Source organism: Hyperoodon ampullatus, assembly GCF_949752795.1.
Source record: "Hyperoodon ampullatus genome assembly, chromosome: 13".
NCBI lineage: Eukaryota > Metazoa > Chordata > Mammalia > Artiodactyla > Ziphiidae > Hyperoodon > Hyperoodon ampullatus.
This window is the reverse complement of record NC_136926.1, coordinates 47,218,619-47,244,772: the sequence shown is the minus strand read 5'-3', so window position 1 is coordinate 47,244,772 and position 26,154 is coordinate 47,218,619. Positions and strand designations below refer to the sequence as shown.

The window sequence follows — 26,154 nt, the reverse complement described above, 5'->3', positions numbered from 1 at the left end:
TTCTCTAGCTAAAATGCCATTAGTACCTTCTTTTCCTTTACAATTTTTTTCTATTGTCACCTTGGATTCATGTTCTTAAAATTGTATTTGATGTCTCTTCTTGCAGATCAGATTACTTTCCAAAGCATTTGATATTGACTCCAAAGTGATCTTAACATTCACATTCTGTCCATTTCTACTGCAACTTCCCCAGTTTAGTAATTGTTCATTTTGTTATTAAACTATTACCTCCTCCACCAAACCTTTATTCTGGCCTACTTCCTACGTTTATAATCCTTAATCTTAAAATATAGTAATATGTGTTTGTCACATTTTTCTTTGTTTCCTAAAACTCATATCGATTCATTTCCTCTCCCTCTTCCATAGAAGTGGTCTGCAACTTTTCTGGTCTCAGGACCCCTTTACAGTCTTAAATATTATTGGAAATTCCAAAGATCTTTTGTTTATGTGGGTTATATTTATCACTATTTAATCTGTAAGCATTTAAAACTATAAAAGTTTAAACTATATATTTATTTACCCAATTAAAATAATATATTACATGTTAATGTAAATAATATTTTTATAAAAAATGATTACATTTCTAAAACAATAAGTAATTTAGTGAGAAGCATGGCATTATTATGCATTTTCTAAATCTCTTCAATACCTGACTTAATATAAGACCAATGGATTCTCACATCTCCTGCATTCAGTCTGTTATATAGTTTTAGTCGAAATATGTAAAGAAAATCCAACATGATACGAAGTTAGAAAAGAGTATTTTAATAGTAATTTCAGATCATTGTGGATAGTCTTCTTTGATACACCAAATCTTGACAAGTGGTAGTGTCATAAATGTGTTTTGCAATGTACACTCTGAAGAAGCCTTGTCCATGAACTTTCCTACTTTGTTACATCAAAATACATTGGTCTTTCTTCTGCTATGAGTGGATAGTTTACCATGTGTGATTTTGTAACATCGTGCATTAGTCATATGGGAAATATTGACTCCCTGAGTTATGTAGATCCTCCAAATATTGACACATCTAATTAAACAATATTGGAAAAAATCACCTCCTCATCTCCATTAATATCACGATGGTTCATAAAAGTTTTCCAGAATCCTCATTTTGGCTTGAAAACTCCAATTGACCATTGGCAACAAATAGCTGTTTTCCTTGAAATGACATATTCACTTTACCTATGACAAAATGTCTTCCAAATATACCAGTCTGAATAACCATAGGTGTCTTTCATGTAAAAATGGTATTCTATGAAAAAAAAAAAACAAACCGATAGCTAGTTCAGCTTATAAATCAATCACACAAGTACTTTTCCATGAAAAGAACATCATACTATGTTATGCAGAAGTGCCTTATATATACCTCCCATTTCTTTACGTAGACTATGGGTTGAAATCTAATAAAATTTATTAAAATTAATCATTTTTACTGCATTTACAAGGACATTCCTAGGTAAATTTTTATTTTTAATTCAATTTTATAATTTATAATTTATTTATTTTTACCATGAGTATGTGCCAGTGAAGAATGCAATTTCATTTGTTGAATGAATGAATTGCTGTCACAGCTCTACAAATTATACAGATTCTTCATGGAATTTATGTGCTCAGAAAGAGCAGATTATAGACCAAATTCTCTTTTATCATCAAGCCTTGAATAGATCCTTCTGATAAATCAGTTGAAAACATTTGACTAATGAAGGAGTCTTGGAGTGCTTTTACCCGAGAGAGCTCTGGACTCACTTTTTGATCCCAGGTTTCCAATTTTTTTATTGATGGCCTTCAGCCCTTTAAGCTCTTTAAACATCAGAATTTTTCTTCCATCTGAAGATATCACAAGTTAATATTTAGGTCCCAAACTTGATTTCTTTCTTTGTTTTATCAGCCAGTTGATCATTCCCAATAAATCATAGTTTATTACAAACAGAATACATATTCCCTCCCATAAGTAATACTAGTATGAGCTTTTAAAAATTTTTTAATGAAATAAGGCCATGAATTTTTAACTCTACACGTGATTGATTATGAGAGAAGAGTAAATTGGGAAAAATTGGGTTTGTAAAAAGCATAGTGATCGAGAGAAATATTAGTTTTATTTTAGGTAATACATGAGGGCTAGAAAGTTTAAGAGGTCTAAAGGGAAAAAGGTGTCTTTTTAAAAAAATTTATTTATTTTATTTATTTTATTTTTGGCTGCTTTGGGCCTTCATAGCTGCACGAGGGCTTTCTCTAGTTGCGGTAAGTAGGAGCTACTCCATTGCGGTGCGCAGGCTTCTCATTGCAGTGGCTTCTTTGGTTGCAGAGCACGGGCTCTAGGCACGCGGGCTTCAGTAGTTGCGGCACACAGGCTCAGTAGTTGTGGCTCGCGGGCTCTAGAGCACAGGCTCAGTAGCTGTGCCGCACGGGCTTAGTTGCTCCGCGGCATGTGGGATCTTCCCGGAGAAGGGCTCGAACCCGTGTCCCCTGCATTGGCAGGTGGATTCTTAACCACTGCGCCATCAGGGAAGCCCCAAGAAGGTGGCTTTTTAAGAGAAGGGTGAATATTCTAGGTGGACGGTTAGGATAGTTTTTTACATATAATTTAGTCTTAATGAAAAGAGGTGAATTATAAAGGAAGGTGTTGTTATAATTTTATAGAAGAGGAAAGCTAGGGAAAAATACTTTTCCAACTGCCCAAGAGTACATTTGTTATTTTTGAACTTGGAAGTAGAACCCAAGCCTCCTAATGTTCAGTCCAGAAGACATTATTATTAGTGTTGTTGTTAATCCTTCCATATCTCAATACTTGTGACAAATGAAACCATTATGAGGAGATACACATTTTTAAAAACCAGTGATGAGCCTTCTGCAATCTCTGAAGAACGGAAAACCCTTAAGAACCAGAATCTATTTTCCATGAAGAAGAAAAAATTACATAGTTCCAGAACTTTGTTTTCATGCTAATTTAATGATCTTTTAGTAAATGTAAAGTAAATATTTAAAATCCACCTTTTTTTACAGGAGGATACCCTTACTGCTTCATTACGAGACTGGCATAGAGTCACTGCTGTGTATTTTTGAATATAAGAATGTACTTTGCATAGGAGATAAAGATTTTGATTAATTACTAGGCAATTTAAAATGTACTATGACTATATCTTCTCTTTCTGTTAAGTAATGCTAAAACCAGTTAATTCCATGAGTAGCACTTTCAATTTGAGAAACTACTCTATTTTCATAAATTAATTGAAAATTACTAGTGTGAGGAAATTGTTCTTCTGCCAGTACATGAAAACTATGAAATCTAATAGTGTACGTCTTAAATTTGAATGCAAGGGAAATTATAGAGTGTAAATTAAGATTTCATTTACAATGTTGCTTTCACTCAATAATTAATACTTACTTTTCAGGTAATTGATAAATACCGATTGAAAATAAAAGTACAAGACATGGATGGTCAAGATTTTGGTTTGCAGACAACTGCAACTTGCATCATTAATATTGAAGATGTGAATGACAACTTGCCAGCATTCAACAGTTCTTCTGTAAGTGTGTGATATTAATAAAAGAAAAATGTACAATGTAGTGTTAGTTGCTACATATGTGCACCTTCACCCATGCTCCATGATTTCAAATGAAGTATTCCCAGCCACGTGTCAGTAGTTTGGACTTGGGGTTTAAAGTCATGTTAACATAGTACTTTAGAAATTAGAAGAACTGGGCTGGCTTTACCTGGTGTTTTATTTTTGTGAGAGTTACTAATTAAACTTTTTTTTGTTGTTTTTTATTATTTTAGTATGAGACATCAGTGGAGGAAAATAGAATTGATGTGGAAATCTTACATGTTGCCGTTACGGATAAGGATTTAATTAATACTGCTAATTGGAGAGCTAATTATACCATTTTAAAGGGCAATGAAGATGGAAATTTTAAAATTGTAACAGATCCCAAAACCAATGAAGGAGTTCTGTGTGTAGTTAAGGTAAGAATAACTTAGGAAATTAGTTATTTGTAGCTTATAATGTCACAGATTAGCATACTAGAGCTTAGTGAAAAGAAAGGAATTATGGTAAATGTAGGAATAAAATAGATATTTAGGTAAATGTAAACACTATGTTTTTCATATATATAGTGGGATGAATATACAAATTTTGGAGAACATTTTATAAAGGCATGATAGTTTAAAATGATTATATATGCATGTTCAATTAATACGATATAGTACCCACTTTGTAACCAGTATCTCTTAACAATTAAAAAACTAGCACAGCTTTGACACCAGTGGGACACTGTCAAACTTTCCTAGTCCATTCTATCTATAGCTGTGTCCAGGCGCCTCTACTTAATTACTGAATTTTCCAAATGATGAGTTATTCCTGGTCAGACCCATAGGGAAGCTGTTTATAGATCTGTTCATCTGTATCCAGTGTACATTACATTCTTAGCTTCCTGGTTCAAAATGGGAATCCTCACCCATTTGAAGATGTAGATACTTCTAAAATCTCTTTCTAATAATATTCTAAAATTATCTCAGAAGACATCACTGCGAATTCAGGAGGCAGAGTTAGCCCATAAAGTGATCTGAGCTGTGGCTTTGGACAAAACCATGGGGTTATTTCTGCTGCCTCTAACTAAAACATGATTCTATCCTGGGTCTCTGTAGCTTCCCTTCTGTACGTATTCACAAGGAGAATGGATCAAACATGATGAATTCTTTTTTTCTTACAATGATGAAAATTAGCTTCAGTTTGTGGGTTAATTTCTGTTTCAAAACAAGAAAAGGGGCTTCCCTGGTGGCACAGTGGTTGAGAGTCCGCCTGCCGATGCAGGGGACACGGGTTCGTACCCCGGTCCGGGAAGATCCCACATGCCGCTGAGCGGCTAGGCCCGTGAGCCATGGCCGCTGAGCCTGCGCGTCCGGAACCTGTGCTCGCCGCAACGGGAGAGGCCACAACAGTGAGAGGCCCACGTACCACAAAAACAAAACAAACAAACAAAAAAAAACCAACAGCAAAGGGATTGTCCCTTAAATCTTTTCTCTTTCTTTAGATATCAGGCAAAATAAAATGAAAACCTTCCATTAAACTTGGTACTACCCATTTTTTAGAGAGTAACTTGGATAAAAGAGATTAAAAAGGAAAGTGTAAAGCCCATAAGCTTTCTATTTTCTTGTCTCTCCTATCTTGAAAACATTTCATAAAATTTGACCCACGTTTTCTACCCCAAACCAGGTAGGAATAATTGTACTCATCTCAGAGGGGTAGGAAAAGCGGTTCCAAAATTAATGGACTAGTAAATTACTGTTGATTAGGGTATGGAGTCCCTAAAGTAATATTTCAAATAATATTTCATTAAATACTACCTGAAATCGCCATCAGGACCTATAATATTACTTGTGTTAAAATTGCAGTTGAGGAATTTTTTTTTTTTTTTTTTTGCTGGCTCCACCCAAATGCTCAATCAGTTGAAGGATTTCCCTCCTTCCACCACCATCATATTTGTGGGTATATGTTTAATATTTTCATGACTGTTCCCGACACAACACTTACATATTTCCAAAGCTAACTGGTTACACACTAGTTCACATTGCCAAGTACTATTTCTTGATCTGATTTCCAATACGCTTGCTTTTGTAGCCACTGAATTACGAAGAAAAACAAGAGGTGACCCTGCAAATCAGTGTAGTTAATGAAGCTCCACTTTCTGGTAGTTCGAGACGAACCGTGAACATGGCGACTGTCACTGTTAATGTACAAAATCAGGATGAAGGCCCTGAGTGTAGCCCTGCAGTACAATTTGTTCGTATTAAAGAAAATGTACCAGTGGGCACAAAGCACAGTGGATATAAAGCATATGTCCAGGAAACAAATAGTAGCAGTGGCATAAGGTACTTGTAATTCTGTTTTAGTTGATTTCAAATTTACCATGTTTTTAAAATGTATAACTTATTTTGATACCAGTATTGTAATTTGGCTTATGATCCATTTTGCTATTTTAATTCATTACTTACAGGTATAAGAAATTAAGTGATCCAGAAGGATGGATCACTGTTGATGAAAACTCAGGATCAATCACAACTTTCAGAAGCCTGGATAGAGAGGCAAAGACCACCAGAAATGGTATATATAATATTACAGTCCTTGCCTCAGACAAAGGTAAGAACTTTGTGTTTAAGCCAGCTATATACACCCCCAACTACAGACATCCTCAGTTTTTAAACAACATACATTTTTAAGTCAGCTGCATACATTCTCAAAATTTATTTCACCCCAGATGACAAATAGAGTAATTGAGAGGTTTGCTATAATTTATTAACTCATGTCTGCTTTCTAATAGTACCCTCAGTTTTGTATGTAATTACAGTATAAAATAATTTAGTCATATAAAATACTTGAGACTATAATTTATTAAAATTAAATAATCATTAAAAATTGAGAAAATTACTTTAGAAAAATTAGCTTCAATTTATTTAGTCATATCTCTTAAAATATTCACTTTGACAGGAAAATTTATTACAGAGAGAACATACTTACTGCCTCATAGGTCAGTCCTAAAAGAGTTATATCTTTCTACAGGAAACTGACAATATACTTGGGGGTTAGTATTCTGATATTATAAAGTTAGAAAAATACTGTGAATCCACAAAATCATATAAAACGGAAAATCATTTTCTATGAGCCCTGTAAAATTGGAATGTGAGCACAATGATTAGGAATGAGATCCTTTTAGTGCATAAAATATAATTTTACCGTAATATACATTTGAACTTTTTGCCTCTGTAAAATAAATATGTTAACTACAGTAAACATAAATTATTATACTATAGCTTGCAAAATTAGAATTTAGAAGTGATTTTGGAAGATGTTTTAGATATTTCAACTTTTTCTAAATTAAAGAGAAATGGCTCATATCCATTGATTGAATTGGTAAAGTTGTAATCATTGTTAATTTAACTTCAACCAATTAAAGACTGCCCTTTAAGGCCTCAGCTTCCTTTGTCCCTTTGTCAAAACATGCTTTTTGGTCAAAGCAAGTGAAAAGAAGAGAAATAATATGAAAATCAAATCCATTATTTTTACATTTTTAATTGCAGTTGGCAAATGGTTTTTATCAATGAGATAAAAATTACTGTCTGGAATGAGAGATTTTGGATGTAATTTTATTCTACATTTTCCTCTGTCAAACAAATGTTTTTATGGCGTTTAGAAGAGAGGCACTGTTAATCATCATTGTGGTCGAGAACAAATGTGTGACAGGGCTTTTTCCATTAATTTCTTTTGAAGCTGGTAGGGGATAAATAACTCCACATCTTTTTATTTTCTGAACTGAGATCATACTAAAGTATGTTTTTTATTTGTTTTTGTCTTTTACCTTTTTCTAAAATCTATCCTGGCTCATTCCCTTTGAGCCCTCCCAGCTGCTGCTTCCATACGAGAAATGTTCTCTCCTGTGAGCACTGACCTCTGAGCCTGTGCTCACTCCCTCTCCTACTTTCCTACAGCACTTGTTTCCTCTTTTTAAAACTCCCCCTCAAGGATTCTGTCTCAACTTTTCCACACATTTCTCTCTTATCCACATGCATTCTAGTTTTACTTCCTTCTCTTCTAAACAGAGCTTTTTCTTAAGCTTTAAGTACAATTTCTCTTCTCTTCTCAGTCTAACCTCAGTTGGCAGTTTTGCCCAGGTGTTTCCTCTGTATAGTTGAGTTTTAGGTTTCTACTTTTGTTGTAAGATTCTAACTTTGGGGAGGAGGAGTGTGCTTTCAAATTTTTAAAAAACATTTATCAGAAGAGTGCCATGCACATAAATCATGGACCCATAGGTAGCTCACCTTCCAAGACTTCATTTTAGAAATTGATATTTACCCATATAGAATTATATTAATATTAGAAGGTGAGCATTGCATGCATACATTCCAGTGAATAAAAGAATATTCTTTATTAACAGATGAAAAGCAGAGCTGTGAAACACTGAGTTAGATGTCTAAAATCTTTGGTTGAAATATTGTCCAATACTCATCACAATGTGCAAAAAAAATGGAGTTTATTGAACAACTCTAAATATTTCATGGAAGGGAAATTCAAGCATTTAGCACCGTGGTAGCACAGCAAACACTGTGGAGGTCAAAAAATTTTTTTAATTAATTAATTTATTTTTGGCTGCGTTGGGTCTCCATTGCTGCGCGCTGGCTTTCTCTAGTTGTGGTGGGTGGGGGCTACTCTTTGTTGTGGTGTGCGGGCTTCTCATTACAGTGGCTTGTCTTTGTTGCAGAGAGCGGGCTCTAGTCACTCGGGCTCTAGGGCACAGGCTCGGTAGTTGTGGTGCACAGGCTTAGTTGCTGCGCAGCATGTGGGATCTTCCCGGACCAGGGATCGAACACATGTTCCCTGCCTTGGCAGGTGGACTCTTAACCACTGTGCCACCAGGGAAGTCCTGAGGTCAATTTTTAAAGACTTTATAATTAACCAGATTTAATCAGTAAGACATGTGCTTTCAACTCCGTGTGTGGCCTCAAATGGAAAGAAATGGTCAAGACATCTTGCAATCCCAATTTTCAGAGAGAGCAAGAAAATACCACATGGCATAAGAACAAGAGAATTTGAGAGATGAGATTATTCTGTCCTAATAGAAAAGTTGGTCAGATGGATAAAATACATGTATACATGTCTCCCTGCTTCCTTTGTGTCTCTGTCTTTTCTTTAAAAGTTGTCCAAAGTGAGAGATGGTTGCACTGTTTCTTGTATCTCATTTCTTCTCTCCTAGTTCCCTTTTCTTCCTGCTGAACTATATCCTTTACTAGTTCTTTCAATGGTGCATTGTGGGTGATAAACCCTGTCAGTTTTATTGTTCTGAAAAATATTTTAATATTGTTCTCATGCTTGATTTGATCATTTGACTTGGTTTAGAATTTTGCCTTAACCCCTTCTTTCCCTCAGTACCCTGCAAGTGGTACTCCATCATCTTTTGGCATTTCTTGTTGCTGATGCATATTCTACTGTCTGTTTAATTATTGTCTCTTTATAGGTAATACATGCAGATAACTTTTATAGTTCCCTAGGTTGTGTTCTATATATAGTTTTAATTCAGTGTTATGCTGAGAATTTATTTTTATTTACCCAGCACTACAGTCAGAATATATTTTAGAAGATCCATTTTTTTTCTTTAATTCTGGGATATTCTCAGCAAGTATTTCTTTAAGTATTACTTCCCTACCATTCTATTTATCCTTTTTTTCTAGAGTCCCTGTTAGATGAATGTTTATTTCTATTGGAATTTCAGTGTCATTTTCATGCTTATTTAAACAGTTAACCTTCTTTATGCTTTTGAAGATAGTAAATATACATGTTTCAAAGATATCTTGCATAGAGTGAATTAATCTTCTGATTGTTGATTTTGTTGGTTTTCCTTTAAGCATTAATCTTGCTCATTCAGGAATTTTAATTTGCAAGCTTACATTAAATGGGGGGTATTGGTTTGCCTCTGCTTTTGACTTTTTTCTTTCTTCCACTTTACCTCATAGTGGTCTTGTAGTTGCCTCCACCATGTTCTTTTCTGTGGCCCACATTTCAGAACCCCTTCTTAACTTGGTGGGCTATGGCTCCTGGCTCATGATGACCCTGGGAATATCATAGGTTCTTTTGCTGGGTCGAGGCTGTGACTGCATGCCAGTGCCTGGTCTTCCTGCTTTCCTAGGTGGGCACTTTCGTATAAGGCATAGCCCCAGGTCGCGGGTGGCACAGGTTTTTTTCATCCTCTTCTCCATGCCTGATGTTCAAGGCCTTCTTATTAAACAGAAAGAATAAACGATTTAGAGACACAAGTCCTGGATTTATGTTCAACTTCAGACTTCACAACCGTGTTACTAATTTGTGGCCAGGACCCATGACCACCTCATTTTTGAATCTCCAGATTTTCCACTGCAGTGCCCTGTACAAAGTAGTTATTCAGTAAGTTTTTATTGAATATGTAGATAGATGAATTCCTTAGGCTACACCTCAGAGTGATTATTCTGGTTTGAAAATATTTTTCCACTTCTGGGGTCTTTCATGCTTTGAACATTTACGTGTACTAGTTTTGTTCTAATCTCCCAAATACATGCCTTCTGTCTTTCACTTTTCCTGCCCCCAAATCTTAAGTGTTTTCTAAATGCATATTAAACTCCAAGCTCCCTACGTTGGCTTTCAAGGACCCTTGGTTCTTCTTTCCAGCGTTAGCTCCCACCAGTGTGCCTTCCCCTTCATTACGTCCAGAACATAGGTGTGTGTATGTGCTTTCCCACCTCCTTAAATCTCTTTGTGCTTTTAAATATACCAGAAATATCCTTGTTGGTCCCCTCTTCCTTCCTCTTTTTAAAAATCTGTCAAAGCTCACTTCCATAAAAGTTCCCATGTCTATTGCAGCTCTTTAGTGAATGAATGACAAATCTAAATAGCAGTTATTTTCTGTATAACCCATTTGAAATTGATAACGTCTTTCTTTTAACTTACCTTAAGCACATAGCCTGGGACTGTGCTTGTCACTCATTTATATGGTACAAGTGCCTAATAAGTAATAAATTTTTTGCAATGTGTAATGTCCCAGTGAAAACTCAAAACATTAAAAAATTGTATTTTCGTGTCCAATTTTCTAGATAAGAGAAGCTGTACTGGGACACTAGGGATTATACTTGAAGACGTGAATGATAACGGCCCATTCATACCTCAGCGGACAGTGATAATCTGTAAAACTGTCATGTCATCGGCGGAGATTGTGGCCGTAGATCCCGATGAACCCATACACGGCCCACCCTTTGACTTCAGTTTGGACGGTGTTTCTGATTCAGAAGTACTTAGAATGTGGAGACTGACAAAAATTAACGGTATGTATTTTTAAACATTCCTTTGTCCTTCTCAGCATCAGGATATCTAAAATATTTTTTTTCCTGATGGAGTAGAAGAATAATTCACTGAATGGTAACTGCCAACAAAAGAACATGAGTTTCTCAGTGTTGATGTGGTAAGAAGTGCCAGTCTCTGATCAGTCCTGTGCCAGGATTCCCTTTGGTGTTGGGTGAATTCTCATTCGTACTCCACCCCCCCACCCCAGACTAGGTCTGATGTAACCACTTCCTGACTTGTGTACCTCCCACCTACACAGAGTCTTCATATGACAGTGGTCTCCTAAGTCATAAGGGAATCCCCATCCCTTGCAGGTATGCTACCCAGGAAGCAGACTCTGAGACAGTCTTTCCAGGCTGAATGTTTATCAAGGAGTTTCCTTGGCATTAATATGTGTGAAAGGAAGGGAAGCAGGATTTAGCAAAAAGAGAAATCAAGCTGTAGCTCAGGCCAAAGGACAGCCTCGGCTGACTCACGGGGAGTCTGAACTAAATGGCCCTTCAGAATGACCATTCTGTTCTGTGCTTTTACGTTGCTTCATCAGTGGGTTGGGCTGCCCTCAGGGATGTGACCTTTGGCAGGAAGGCACAGTCACTGATGGTGCTGATAGCCTCCCAAGCAGCTGGGACAATACATCCCTGATTACAGGGGATCTGGGTATGCATCACAGTGTCCACCATAGGATCCCTTCTTTCTGCACTGCATTGACTTCTGACCATTTCTTGTCTACTGTTTTCTATGTGGGATTCTTCCCCCACTTGGTCCCAGTCTGTACTTCTGACTTTACCCATGTTAGAATCTATGATGACAAGAATGGCAAAAACAAAGGGAACCTCCCTTTTTCCCACCATTGCCTCATTCCCTACATCAGCTCTTAACTTTCCAGCATATTCTGCATCTCCTGACCGCACTACAGTACCTGTGCTTCATGATGTCATGTCACTCCAGCTTTCACGACTCAAGATCCACTGTAAGCTGAGTGGGGGGTGCCTTTAAAATGCCCTTGAAAGGTTTTCATTCCCATGCTTTCAATGAGTATTCCTTGACTTCCTATTATAACAAGTTGCTCTGTGAACTGACAACATTTTCAGTGTTTGTAACAGCATTCTAACGTGTGTGTGCTTGAGAACTAACCTTATATTTAGATGTCCTTTCTACTTATTTGGTGTCATAATATTTCTTTTTACATAATGTTAAAGGAGGTGGTAATTTTAAAAAATATTCCTACTTAGTACAATGAAACGTTGTCAGGATTATGTTGGTCAAAACTTTGTTAGTTTAAAATTTTACTGGGCTGTGAAAGAGCCCAAAAGCCTGGGAAATGCCAGGTTAAGAAGAACGTGTCCTAAAGAGGCTTTAGGTCTCGCCATGCTATTTATTCTTCTTGGGCATCAATTTACTCATGTGTAAAATGGGATTATTGGGGGAAGTAAACAAGATAGTCAATGCAATAGACCATGGCACATTTTGAATCATAAATTGTGGTTTTGTTAGTCTTATTATGATTTCTTACACATACATAGACTCACTGGGTTAACGATGCTTTCTCTTAAAATTGACTTGATTCAGTGATTTTTTTTTTTTTACCCAAATATCCAAGTTTATATTTAGAGCTTCAAATTATGAAATAATGAAAATGTCACACTGAGCCAGTTAAGTGGGGAGGATTATTCTTGGGCATGGGCATGTGTCATCTACATGTAGAGTAGTATATTTTTGGCGTTCCCAAGACTAGGATTTTGACCTGGATATTTTCTACTATTGACCTAAAAAAACATACATAGAAACCAAAAAAAATACAGTTGGTCCCAGTATCTTGTAGGACCATGAGAAGAAGTTCCAGCAGCATGACTCATGCCTTGAAAATATGTTCAAGGTTTGGCACAATGTATAGAAAACAAAGTAAGGGAAAACATCCAGAATTTTAGTCTATGAAATTCTCTGATGAATCATGCATAAAAGAAAATATACACTGACTGGTATTTTAAAAATTTTAAAATTTTAAAGATATGATAAAAATCAGTCTTTAAACAAGTCTGTTATTTGTGATAGGAAGGATTTGTTTATCCACAGATAAAATATATTATTACAAAAGCCAAAAGAAAGACCTTTCTAAAAAGAGGCAGTGTAGACAAACTTTTATATGGTTAGAAAGACTTCGTCCATTCACGCTTACAATTGTGTAGCACTTGTGCCTTTCCCATCAGGAATATCCAGTTGTAGGGAAATATGAATATTCTGTCACTAGTTATTTATTTATGCTCAGGAGAAATCAATGACATTCTATAACGCTTGGTTTTATTTCCTTTCAGATACAGCAGCACGTCTTTCCTATCTGAATGACCTCCAGTTTGGACGATATACAGTACCTGCCAGAGTTACAGATAGGCTTGGCCAATCACTTGTCACTCAATTAAACGTGATGTTATGTAACTGTGTTACCCCAAGTGACTGCAACACTGACATTTCTCCGCAGACTGGCAATGGAATACTTGGAAAGTGGGCCATCCTTGCAATATTGTTGGGCATAGCATTGCTATTTTGTAAGTCCTTTCATGAATTCAAATGATAGCTTTTAAAATAACTTTCAGGCCACATTCTTAGAATCAGCACTGTTATCTATGGCTGCTCATTTGTATATAGCTACATTTCTATTTAACAGGCACATATTTAATTTATTTATTGAAAGTGCATTTAGGTATCATTTTAGTGCTATCCTAATTAGCATAGACATAAAATTCAACACAAATACAGCCCTTAGCATTGTTTGTGGCATATCTGGTTAGGGCAGACTTTTCTACTGGATGCTACTTTGACACAAGCAATGATATTTATGTTTTCTGGAAAGTTGTTTTCATACTTGTCATCATAAATTCATAACATTGTTTTACGATAAACTGAAAATCTCTCTCATCCTCCAGGTATCCTATTTGCCTTAGTCTGTGGGGCTGCTGGGGCAGCCAAAAAGCCAAAAGTATTTCCTGATGATTTAGCCCAGCAGAACCTCATTGTATCAAACACTGAAGCTCCCGGAGATGACAAAGTGGTAAATTGTTTGTCTTTTCAAAATACATACAGATGATAAATTGGCCTAACCAACAATAATGATCTTTTCTGGGCAAAGTTCTTTTGAAATCAGGTAACTTACAATATATAAAATGTCATCAGTCCCAGGGGACAGATAAAATGACATTGATCCTATGGTGATATATGGCATTTCAATTCGGCCATATAGTGTTACGTAATAGTAAAAATCCTTCGGCATGTCATTATTATTTTCTATTTCAAGGGTGTCATGGCTTCAACTTTAGACCCAGTCTTTTTTATATGTTGAAGCTGCTGGTTGTGTGTAAGAATGTTTCATTTAGTTATTCACAGATCATCAGCATATGGTTTTAATTTTTTTTTCTGGCAACAGCAATAAAATGACTACAGGCTTTGATCATCGTGGGAAGAACTTTAATGGAGGCTTTCAGGTTCTAATATAGGTTAGAAAGGAGCCTGAAGTTAAATATATGAAGCAGTAATGCTAACAGGTGATTACACTGCTTCAGCTTTGTTTTCCAGCCTAATATGTGGATGAAGAGCAAGTAAATTCCCTACAAAAAGCATAATTGATGATTAGAGCAGGAAGGATTTAAAAACAAAAGAATGTTGACATCTGGGAAGGTATTAGAAAAAATAAAACTTAGAGTTTCCTACAGAAAAGTAACATGGAAAATTAGTGGCCAGAGCTTTAGTGTTCTTATTTTCTCTGCTGATTTATTTGTATTTAGTTATCACAAGGATTTAGTATTGCTGCTAAGATTTTTTTTTTTTTTTTTAGTGGTACGCGGGCCTCTCACTGTTGTGGCCCCTCCCGTTGCGGAGCACAGGCTCCAGACACGCAGGCTCAGCGGCCATGGCTCACGGGCCCAGGCGCTCCGCGGCATGTGGGATCTTCCCAGACCTTGGCACGAGCCCGTGTACCCTGCATTGGCAGGTGGACTCTCAACCACTGCGCCACCAGGGAAGCCCGCTGCTAAGATTTTTACAGCAACTTTTATTTCTATTGATTTTGTTTCAGTTGAAGGGAACTCAATTAGACACTAAATAAAAATACTGATTATTATTTCTGTTTCTGTTCTAGTCAGGTGAAGGGAATCAGGGTCAATCCATGTGAGACAATAGTGTACAATCCTGATCTTGAGATGTGAGTTGCTGGAAGGATTTCACAAATGAAGTTGTACAGTAGTCTAAGAAGTTTTCGAAGAAGGAATATACATCAAGCTTTCTGACTTGTCTCAAGGTTCAGACCACTTGACATCTATAGTTTGTTGCTTGTATTGGACAGTACGTGAAGTACTGGGGTTACAGTAGTTAGGTACTTGGGATTGCCAGGACAGATGGAGTTCCTGCCCTCAGAATGCTTACCTTATAGTATGAAAAGTCACAGCATTATCTGCATGATTTGCTCTTTTTCTCATTTTTTGTTCTCCTCCATACTTCCCCAATGCCAACTGTTTTGTTTCAGTATTCCACCAATGGCTTCACAACCCATACTGCAGGAGGCTCCACTCAGGGAATTTGCAGCACCCTGGGATCCGGAGTGAAGAACGGAGGGCAGGAGACCATTGAAATGGTGAAAGGAGGGCAGACCATTGAGTCCTGCCAGGAGGCCGGGCATCATCACACCCTGGAAGCACGTAAGGGAGGTGGACAGCACACCCTGGATTCCTGCAGAGGAGGACAAGTAGAGGCAGACAACAGCAGATACGCGTACTCCGAGTGGTACACCTACACTCAGCCCCGCCTTGGTGAAGTGGGTTTCCCTAAGTGACCTACAAATCTATTTTGCTTCCTTTTCAACTTTCTAAATGATTACAGTTTAGTGGCCTGATCTTTATTTTCAATTAATGATTAACCTACTAATAAGAAATTTGATTTTCCTTAATTTTGATTTAGTTATGATCAGATGTTAAGTGGATATTGACTTTTCCTCATATTTTGTTTGCTTTTTAATTGCTTCTGAAATCATATGATATTCAAATTCTTTTTCTCATGACTTTGTGTTGCCATTTCTCTGATGCCATTGTCATCAGACAAGTCGTGTCTTAAAGACCAAAAGTGGGGTCCAAGGCAATTCCAGCCTGCACAGCCACTATGCCTATCTGGAAAGCTCTGAGCCCACATGCATTCAGGTTCAGTTTAAGGGATGCATTTCACATTAGCCATAATCTTGAAAGAGAAAGCAATGATTACTTAAAACGAACACTTGTATAGTTGCTGCCACATGTGTGACTTTTAGAAACATTCTATGTAGTGAAATGATGGTATGATTGATGATATAGACCAATCATGGGTGTTTTTTATATGTAGGAATCCATCAGAGGATACACTGATTAAAAATTAAACAATGAAAGGTAAATCAAAGCAATTATTTTTATGCTAGTAAGTTTCGGTGTTTAAAATAGTAATAAAATATGCTGTGTTTTTTCTCTTGGCAGAAGGTCCAGCAGTGTAATCAGGATAACAGTCACATGCATGCTCAAGACTACGTCCGGACGTATAACTATGAAGGAAAAGGATCGGCGGCTGGTTCTGTGGGTTGTTGCAGTGAACGACAAGAAGAAGATGGGCTTGAATTTTTGGATCATTTGGAACCCAAATTTAGGACACTAGCAGAAACATGCATGAAGAGATGAGTGTGTTCTATTTAGTCTACAAAAGCCAGTGGCTTTAATTGTCTCTTCTAAATTATTATTACAAGCCAGGATTTTTTTAAAAATAGAAGATGCTGTTTTGGGGGCTTTTCCCCTTTATTTTGTTGAGATCTCTTTAGCCAAATGTGCTTTTACAGAGGGATGCTGTGAATAACTACACACATTTCCTGATTTTTCCATAGTTTTTAATTACTTGTCTTCCACCTAAGGACACCTGCAGATAGACAAGTTGAGAAAGTCTGCATTATTGTTTACATTTGGGTATAGTGACAGCAGCCAATTTATAGTGCAATAATATGGAATTAACTCAAGTCTATATCATAGACTACTTGGAGTATAACCGAATGGAAAATTGAAGAGGTCTTGCTCTAACAGTATCTTCAGTTACCTAAGTTAATTGTTTGTGTGGTGCTTGAAGACTGTTGTTCTAAACATTCTAAAGTGTATACACTACATTCTTGCTATTGTTTTAGTCTTGTAACATGACCTTGCTTCATAAAGCAAAGGGAGATTCCCAACTAAGCCCTGACTGTTATTATAATTCCATTTCTGTGGACTTTAGTTTTTGTGTTGTATTCTCTGTGAAATCTGGCACTGAATCTACATTTCCTCTGTTGCCCACCTTCTCCGCAAAATTTAAATTAAAAAAATGCTGAAGAATGTATTTTTACTCCTGCAAGGTTTTGGTCTTTGGTCCCCGCCACTCCCCACCACCCCTTCTGTCTGCCTCTCACCCTCTCTTCCCTCTTTCCCCCTCTCCCTCTCTTTTTCCCTCTATCTCTCTCTTTCTCTTTCTCTTCTTTTTGTTCTTAAAACTCCAATTTGGGTTGGAGAATATAAATATTTTTAAAAGACTCCTCTTTTTCCTTGCTTATAAAGTGACTTATTCTGTGTTTCTGTTTTATGTAAGCACCTGTATTCTTGGCTTTTCTTAAAATCAATGTAATGTCAATTTTTTTTGTTTCAACTATTTTGGTGATTGCTTCATTATCTCCTCAGCAAAGACCCTTTACTTTTGCCATTCAACTGTAGAAATATGTCATGCTTTTATATGGTGCAACATTTTATGTTAACAAAAGGAATAGTGTAATTAAAATTGGGGTGCGGATGTTTAGTGTATAATAGTATATTTACAGTTCATTATTGCAAGGATACAGTTTATAAATGCAAAATAGTGATGTTTTTTGAAATAAGCTTTGCAATATAGGGATCGTGAAATCTCTCTAGGAATAACTTTTATAGCTTTTTAGATGAGGTAGCTAGTTATAGCTATGTGTTTGTAAAGTTTTTTTTTAATATTTTGAGATTACAGTTTTTAACAAATGTCGAACTGGTTCGAACTATTTAAATTTTGAAATAATAAGACAAAATTAAACTTAATAGCCAACCAAATTCCAGGCTACATTTTACAGCTGATTTCAGTCAATGAATTTTCTATCCATACTAACCATATGGACATTTAAAAAGTATTTCTGATATTTAGGATTGTTAATAATATGCCTATTTTGAATTCACAGGATTGGCTTATAACAATTATTTTTAAAAATTAACACTGGGTAATTTATTCAATAATCAGTTTATCTTTTCAATAGTTTCATCACTACTCAGTCAAAAATACTATTTCTCAAAGTTATTTTTAATAAATTATGTATAAAATTCTTGTATATTACTAGTTATGATAAAGTAAATCAAATAGTTTTTAAAAATCAGGGTGTTTGTTAATCATGTGTCTGATATGAGCTTATGGGATTGTATTTTTCTTAGAGAAATGAGTCTCTTGTTTCGAATCCTGTTCTACATTTTTTAGAATTTTAGAGTTTGATTTGGAGAGGAAATTGGTCCGTTGTCATCACCACATTTATCTAATTTTACTATTCTAAAGACTGTGATGCTATGGGATGTTGGTTAAGTTGCATAATTTCTCTGTGTCTGGTTTTCTTCATCTAAAATGGGGAATAATAATAGAACTCCTTTCCTAGGGTTCTATTAGGGTGGCTGTAAGACATTTGAATAAAAAATGGTTTTTAAACATGAAAGTCAGAGTGGTCCACCTAAAAGGCACTCCTAATAAAACCAAATAATTTTAAATAAGTCACATAACAACCCATTTCATGTTAACAAAAATCAATTAAGAAAACAGGATAATGAAAAGGTTGGGTTTTTTGGAGGATTATTTTGGTTTTTGTTTTTCATTTTCAAATGTTTGTCAATTGAGCATATGTTTCTTCATAATGATCATCTGATGACTGGATCTTATATTTCCAGTGGTTCAGAACATACATCGCAAAGATTGATGAAGTATCTGCAAAGGATTGCTTTGTTTGAAACACTGTGAAACTACTCTATTCAAATTGGCTGGAAAGAGGAACATCCACTTCTTAAAAAGGGCACTAATTCTAAAGCTCTTTGAAAATTACTTGTGCTTAAGATTCCTCCTGCCAAGGCCATCCTTAGCTGCTCTGCTAGCTTGTTCTGCTAAAGAATGATTTGTCTCCGAGGCAAGCAGTTGCTTGCCTGGGAGTTTAAGACTCTTGGCAGTCACCATGGTTATCTAAATGCAAAAACTCCAGAGAGACTACCTTGATGCAAACTCCCAGCTCCACCCTTATTAGCTGTGGGATTTGAGAAGTCACTCAAACTTTGAGTCTAATTTCCTCACTTGTATGACACCTATTGAGGGGGTTGGAGGAGTCTACTTCATAGTTTTGTTGTCAGTTAAAAGAGTTAATTCATGAAAAGACTTGGTACTGGGTTAGCCCTCAATATATATGTCAGCTGCTGCTATTATCATAGGAGCAGAGGATGCCATAGCTAGGAATAATCATAGCTCCTGTATCCACTTCTCTACAGCTGACAACTTGCCGTCATGTTCCCATTCATTTTCCCCAGAAGCTCGATCAGTGTTTTACCTGTGATGGCCTTTGGGAACTTCATGGCTAATAATAGTTTCCAGGTCTCTGAGTCTTGGTAGTCAGGAAGCTACATCATATCTATAGCCCACAAATCAGTGTGTGATCAGTCTTAAGACTTAAATGAAAAGCAGATAAAATTCCTAATAAGCCATACATTGCCTCAGGAAGCAAAAAGAAGGCAAAAATCCTAGAGATTTCCCCTACAAAATGTTGCTTCAACAGAGGAAGCCAACAGAGATCTGCCATTAGTTCAGTGCAATCTGCTTTTGCGGTCTCTGTATAATCATTTTCTGCTTTATTGGATTCCCTGTTTTAAGATGGGGTTTTATCTTCGTTCCTTTTCTTTCTTTCTTTTTTTAAGTGCAAAATCTGACTTTGACCACAAGCTTTCCCTTTAGTCTCTACCTCCAGCCTTTTCCTGGGCTCAAGATTGAAATCTCGACCCCAGATTTTGCCCTGGTCGACCCCTTAGGCAGTAACATCCTGACGACAAAATGCTTTTCCTTCTATGTACCTAGAACCATCATTTTTTTTACCTCCTTGAATAATGAAGCTGTAAGAGGTTACATGATATCTATGTAGAGCTACAGGTCTTATCCAGTTCTTCTTTAAGACCTCTATTATCCTATTATTTACTTTTAGGTCAAGACCTCTGTTAGGCTAGTACTTTTAACTCATGCGTAAAGACAAACAGCATGTTGCCACATCCAATCAGGCCTTCCTGAGTTGCCTGTATAAATAGTGTCCTCCTTTTTATTACTTAGGCTTGAAGCTGAGAATCCTTAGCTTCTCTTTCTTGTCTTCATAGCACATCCTATTCGTTGCCCCAAACTGCCAACTTTTCTGAGAATTTTAAACACAGTTTCATTCATTCATTTTTTTGCATACAGTCATTTAATGCGCTCCCATTACAGCCATGTAAGGCCTTCCTAATACAGACTGTTTGTGCTCATGTGAGAAGGAACACGCTGAATCAGCTACTCTTGCACAGGACAAGGCATGTAGTCCAAGGTGTAGTTGTCCCTTACAACCCTACAGGAAATCTGCACAAAGCTAAGAGGTTAGAACTGTGGAATTTCTGCTAGTTGCCTGCTTGCTTTTATTTATGTTAGGATGTAGGAATGAGGATGGAGCAAAATGCTGTTTCTTTCACAGTAGACAAATAGTAGGGTGACCTTGCTTGCACTATTTTTTTAGAGTGTGGTTCACAGATCATCTACCTCAGAATCACCCATTGTGTTTGTTAAAATAAAGATCCCTTTGGGACTTCCCTGGTGGTCCAGGGGTTAAGACTCGTGGTCCAGTTGTTAAGACTCCGTGCTTCCACTGCAGGGGGTGCAGGTTTGATCCCTGGTCAGGGAAATAAGATCCCACAGGCAAAGTGGCTGAAACAAACAAAAAAATCCCTTGAATCAGAATCACAGAAATGACAGGTTATTGGGAAGAAGTATGGAAGGCCGCACTTTTTAATAAGTTTGCTAAGTCAGTTTTACACCCTTTAAAGTTTGAGAACCATGGATAGGGATTAGTATCTGGATGTAGGTGATTATTTGGAAGTTTATGAAACTAAAGTATTTAAAGTTTGCTTCTTCATATCAGATACATTACACAAAATGCTAGAAATGTACCAAAGAGTTGAAACACATTAGTTTGTAAAATTCCACAATTTCAGTTGATTAACCATTTCAGAATGAACTCTGTTCCGTGATTCCTGCCAACCACATGGAAGGGAAGTGGAGGCATGGTCTTAAGGTAGAATCGTGGGATGAGGACACTCAGTAAACACTAAAAAAATGAGCTAATTTTGCCACATAAATGCTGCTAACCAATAACATGCATGCAAATTATGTTGCATCTCTTCCCAAAACAAGTCAGGTTGTCAAATCTCCAGAGACAAATGGGGCAAGGAGGGTCAGCACCAGGTGCAACAGGTGACTCTGTGCATGAAGTGGCAGATGCTTGGCAGTGCTATGCTGTCATGTGGAAGCCGTGTCAGGCAGGGTGACAGGCAGTGCTCACTGGGTAACCATGATGGCTTGGAGCTTCAGAGGGTTTTATGAAACAGGGAAGGGATGTGGTGGAAGAGTCAAGACTTGCAGCTTAAGGAGTGTTCCCATGGGAAGTGGGCCAATTGGAAATTTTCTAAGAACCAAGGACATGAGGTGAACATACAGGGAATGAGACGTTCTGAAAGCCAACGTTGAAAGGAGAGGGGCAGGGTCAACCTACAGAATTCTGATGCAAAATTACCAGTAAATCAGGTAAAAGGAATTTATCCTGAAAAGGTAGGATAATGGTGCAAAGATTCCACACACATGCAAGGATGTTTATCTCAGTAGCATGAAATATGTGGATAATTGGAAATAAGCTAAATGTCCCATGATAGGAAAGTAAATGGTTTATAATACATTATTGTGATGCAAGTTACCATAAATGAGGATAACGGATGTAGTGACCATGGGCACTGACTTTGTAGTCTGAAAGACATGAATCCAAATTGCAACTTTGTTATCACTAACTGAGGAACCTTGGTAAGTCATGGGAGCATCAGATTTGTTACATATAAAATGAGGACAAAATAGGAACAAATGATGTAATACATGTAAAGATCCTATCTTTTTTAAAAATTTATTTATTTGTTTGTTTTTGGTTGCCTCAGGTCTTAGTTGCAGCACACGGGGTCTTCATTGAGGCATGCAGGATCTTTTCATTGCGGTGCAGGCTCTTCGTTGTGGCACGCGCGCTTAGTTGCCCTGCGGCATGTGGGATCTTAGTTGCTGGACCAGGGCTCGAACACGTGTCCCTTGTGGTGGAAGGCGGATTCTTTACCACTGGACCACGAGGGACGTCCCAAGAATCCTATCTTAGTGCTTGACTCATCAATGTATTAATAAAGATAGCTATTGCTACTATTGTTATGATGATAATGGAATATCATGCAATTATTTTATTTTGAAGGCTATTTAATTAAGAAAAGACAAAATACAGTATTAATGAAAAAGTAGGACAATTCTCTAGTATAATTCCAAATTCATATAAATATAAGATTCTATGTAATATACTAAAACATTGAGTGGTAATCTGCAGATGAAATATTTCTTTATTATGTTTTTGTGTTTCCATTTTACAATGAGCATTTATTATAAAATCGGGGGAAAATAATAAATGAAATAACAAGAAAAGTTAATAGGTTTTAGATTTTTGGAGATTTATAGACCTGTGAGAAAAAAACCTTTAAATCTTAGCCTTACAACGTCAAGGCTACAACGAACATGTTACCTTCACAGTAAATGACTGAATTAAAGCAAAAACAATATTTTATCATCTCATAAGAATTGAGTGCACTCATGTGTTTTTCGTCTAAAAATTTTGCATTAGCACCAAATTTTATCATCAGTAAATTTTCATGTGCTGGCTAGACTAAGAAAAAGTAATCAATTTACTAGACGTACCAAATGAAATATTTCAAACAGGATTTTCATGAGTGCAAGGGTGAACCAAATAAATCGTTCATTTTGTAGCAAGCCCAGCTTTCCCTCTTCCTCCTGCCATAGACACAAAGTTAATCTTTGCACAAAGAAGACCTATGATGAGGACTTCCCTGGTGGTGAAGTGGTTAAGAATCTGCCTGCCAATGCAGGAGACGTTGGTTCGAGCCCTGGTCCGCAAAGATTCCACATGCTGTGGAGCATCTAAGCCAGTGTGCCACAACTACCAAGCCTGCGCTGTAGAGTCCATGAGCCACAGCTACGGAAGCCCGCGTGCCTAGAACCCGAGCTTCACAACAAGAGTAAGCCACCACAAGGAGAAGCCCGTGTTCCGCAACAAAGAGTAGCCCCCGCTCGCCACAACTAGAGAAAATCCACGCGCAGCAGCAAAGACCCAACACAGCCAAAAATAAATAAAGAAAATAAATTTAAAGAAAATAAATCTTAAAAAGACTGCTGAGTCTTCATTACATTTTAAACATTGTAACATTGTGATTTGGTCTGGAGTCTGTACTTTTTATATATATATATAAATTTATTTATTTAATGTATTTATTTCTGGCTGCATTGGGTCTTCGTTGCTGGGAGCGGGCTTTTCTCTGGTTGCAGCCAATGGGGGCTACTTTTTTTTTTTTCTTTTGCGGTACGCGGGCCTCTCACTGTTGTGGCCTCTCCCGTTGCAGAGCACAGGCTCCGGACGCGCAGGCTCAGTGGCCATGGCTCACGGGCCTAGCGGCTCCGCGGCATGTGGGATCTTCCTAGACCGGGGCATGAACCCGTGTCCCCTGCATCGGCAGGCGGACTCTCAACCACTGCGCCACCAGGGAAGCCCGGGGGCTACTCTTCGTTGCAGTGCATGGGATTCTCATTGCAGTGGCTTCTTTCCTTGCGGAGCACGGGGTCTAAGCACGCAGGTTTCAGTTGTTGTGGTGCGTGGGCTCAGTAGTTGTGGCTCGCGGGTTCAAGAGTGCAGCAGGCTCAGTAGCTGTGGTGCACTGGATTAGTTGCTCCATGGCATGTGGGATCTTCCACGACCAGGGTTTGAACCCGTGTTCCCTGCATTGGCAGGCAGATTTTTTTTTTTTTTTTTTTTTTTTGCGGTACGCGGGCCTCTCACTGTCGCGGCCTCTCCCGTTGCAGAGCACAGGCTCCGGACGCGCAGGCTCAGTGGCCATGGCTCACGGGCCCAGCCGCTCCGCAGAATGTGGGATCCTCCCGGACCGGGGCACGAACCAGTGTCCCCTGCATCGGCAGGCGGACTCTCAACCACTGCGCCACCAGGGAAGCCCGGCAGGCAGATTCTTAACCACTAAGCCACCAGGGAAGTCCCCGGAGTCTGTACTTTCTTTTTTTAATTGAAAAATAGGAGTCATTTTCTAATTATTTTAATGTCTCCTTTTTGCAAAATTTTCATATAAACATCAGTAATTAAAATTCTTCCTTTTTGCATAATGCATATAGAAATCTTAGAGAATAAATATCATTAAAAAACTTCTAATTAATAAAATTATTTCTAAAACTCTTTATATGGTTCATTGATTGTTCACAGTAAAAGAATTTGGATAGTTTCCTAGAACAGGATTTAACTTGCAGACACAGTTTTGTTTTTTATAGTTATAATTGGGTGCTGTTTCTTCCAAAAATAATAATAATTTAAAACCTGCCAATACATCTTAGGTTTAAGCAGGAAAGAAAAAAACAACATTATGGGTTTCAACCATTTTTGGTTTTAACAGATTAATTTATCTCCATAAAGATTTTTTAAGAGAGGGTATATGGGTCCAAAATTCTGAATTTTTAACTCAACATTCTTAAAACTCATCTGCACCTTTAGGAAAATCACATAACTCCTTCTTTGGGTGTATGTTTCTTCAAAAAAATGAGGAGTTAAACCAGATTAAATATCTAGTCACTTTGTTATAATTTTCTATGATTCCATGTTAATCAAATATAAGTGAAGTGATAATTCAGTCTTAGTATATCATTGATTTCCAAACGTCCTCCAAATCAAAGAGATTGTACTGCAATGTCTGTGGTGTGTGGGGATGTATGTCAAGGACAGGGCAAGGGTAGTTGGATTAGTTTGATGTTAGCTCCATGCGAACATGAAGCTGGTAAGCAGCCCTGATAAAATGTCTTTAACAGATAAATGCACAAGTCTATCCCAGAACTCTTCTGATGCTTTGATTTATATAGTTTGTCTGGATATGTGCCTGAAACTCAATTACTTAGGGAAGTTCCCTTTTTCTTTTTTTTGGCTGAGTTTTTTTTTTTTTTTTTTTTTCGGTACGCGGACCTCTCACTGTTGTGGCCTCTCCCCCCCGTTGAGGAGCACAGGCTCCGGATGTGCAGGCTCAGCGGCCATGGCTCATGGGTCCAGCCGCTCCGTGGCATGTGGGATCTTCCCGGACCGGGGCACGAACCCATATCCCCTGCATCGGCAGGCAGACTCTCAACCACTGCGCCACCAGGGAAGCCCTGGCTGAGTTTCTTTAGGAAAGCTTCCAATACATCTTTGTCAATTTTCGGTCTCTTGCAAAACCCTACCACTTTTTCATTGTTTCATTGATCTCATTTCCTTCCTTTCTCAACCTCAATTTATTCATTGCTTTAATCTATTCCACTATAACTTTAACTTCTTTTCCCTTCTCTTCTTTGTAATTACTCAGCAAACCCCTATCACTGGATAAACCCCATTTGCCAGCTCTTTCATGAATTTTGCATGAACCCTGGAACATGGCTCAAGAAAAAACATTTAACCATGTTGTCAGTGCTGACCCACAATTCTGCCCTGTTGCCTAAGTTCAGGGTTTTTCAAACAGTGAGATATAGCCAATTGGTTGAAACACAGCCAATTAACTCGAGGGATGGCCACCTGCATTATTAATAAATTAGAAGGCAATGAACAGAAATGGTGTGTGTTACACATGGGAATAGTAAGTGTTATTCATGAAATTTAAGCTCCAGATTACATGTGTGAGCTATGTACCAGTTCACAACATAAAAAATATTTCTTACTATGAATTAGAGTCAACAATTCAAAAGACTGGTCTAGTCAATTTCCTGTTTTACACCTACTCTCTGCTTAATTCTCTAGACTACCTTCCTTGCTTAACAAAACTTTGCATCTGATTTTAATGATAAAATAGAAACAGAACTCTCTCATCTTTGCACCACCAACTCTACCAGACT

The 26,154-nt window shown here is 37.4% G+C and overlaps 1 protein-coding gene across 2 annotated transcripts in view; it reads left to right on the top strand.

The window, feature by feature from the left end:
* DSC2 (desmocollin 2) overlaps window positions 1–22,259 on the top strand; it is a 38,182-nt gene extending 15,923 nt beyond the window's left edge. The window contains exons 8-17 of one of the 2 annotated variants that reach the window (XM_079718279.1): window positions 3,394–3,528; window positions 3,780–3,965; window positions 5,620–5,870; window positions 5,996–6,138; window positions 10,614–10,841; window positions 13,173–13,403; window positions 13,782–13,906; window positions 15,374–15,661; window positions 16,347–16,544; window positions 22,134–22,259. In XM_079718279.1, the coding sequence (XP_079574405.1) occupies window positions 3,394–3,528; window positions 3,780–3,965; window positions 5,620–5,870; window positions 5,996–6,138; window positions 10,614–10,841; window positions 13,173–13,403; window positions 13,782–13,906; window positions 15,374–15,661; window positions 16,347–16,544 (1,785 nt within the window). In that variant the 3' untranslated portion in view covers window positions 22,134–22,259. Of the gene's footprint in view, window positions 1–3,393; window positions 3,529–3,779; window positions 3,966–5,619; window positions 5,871–5,995; window positions 6,139–10,613; window positions 10,842–13,172; window positions 13,404–13,781; window positions 13,907–15,373; window positions 15,662–16,346; window positions 18,599–22,133 lie in introns of those variants that run through there. The other variant, XM_079718278.1, reaches the window with a different exon arrangement.
* The last annotated feature ends 3,895 nt before the right edge of the window (window positions 22,260–26,154 follow it).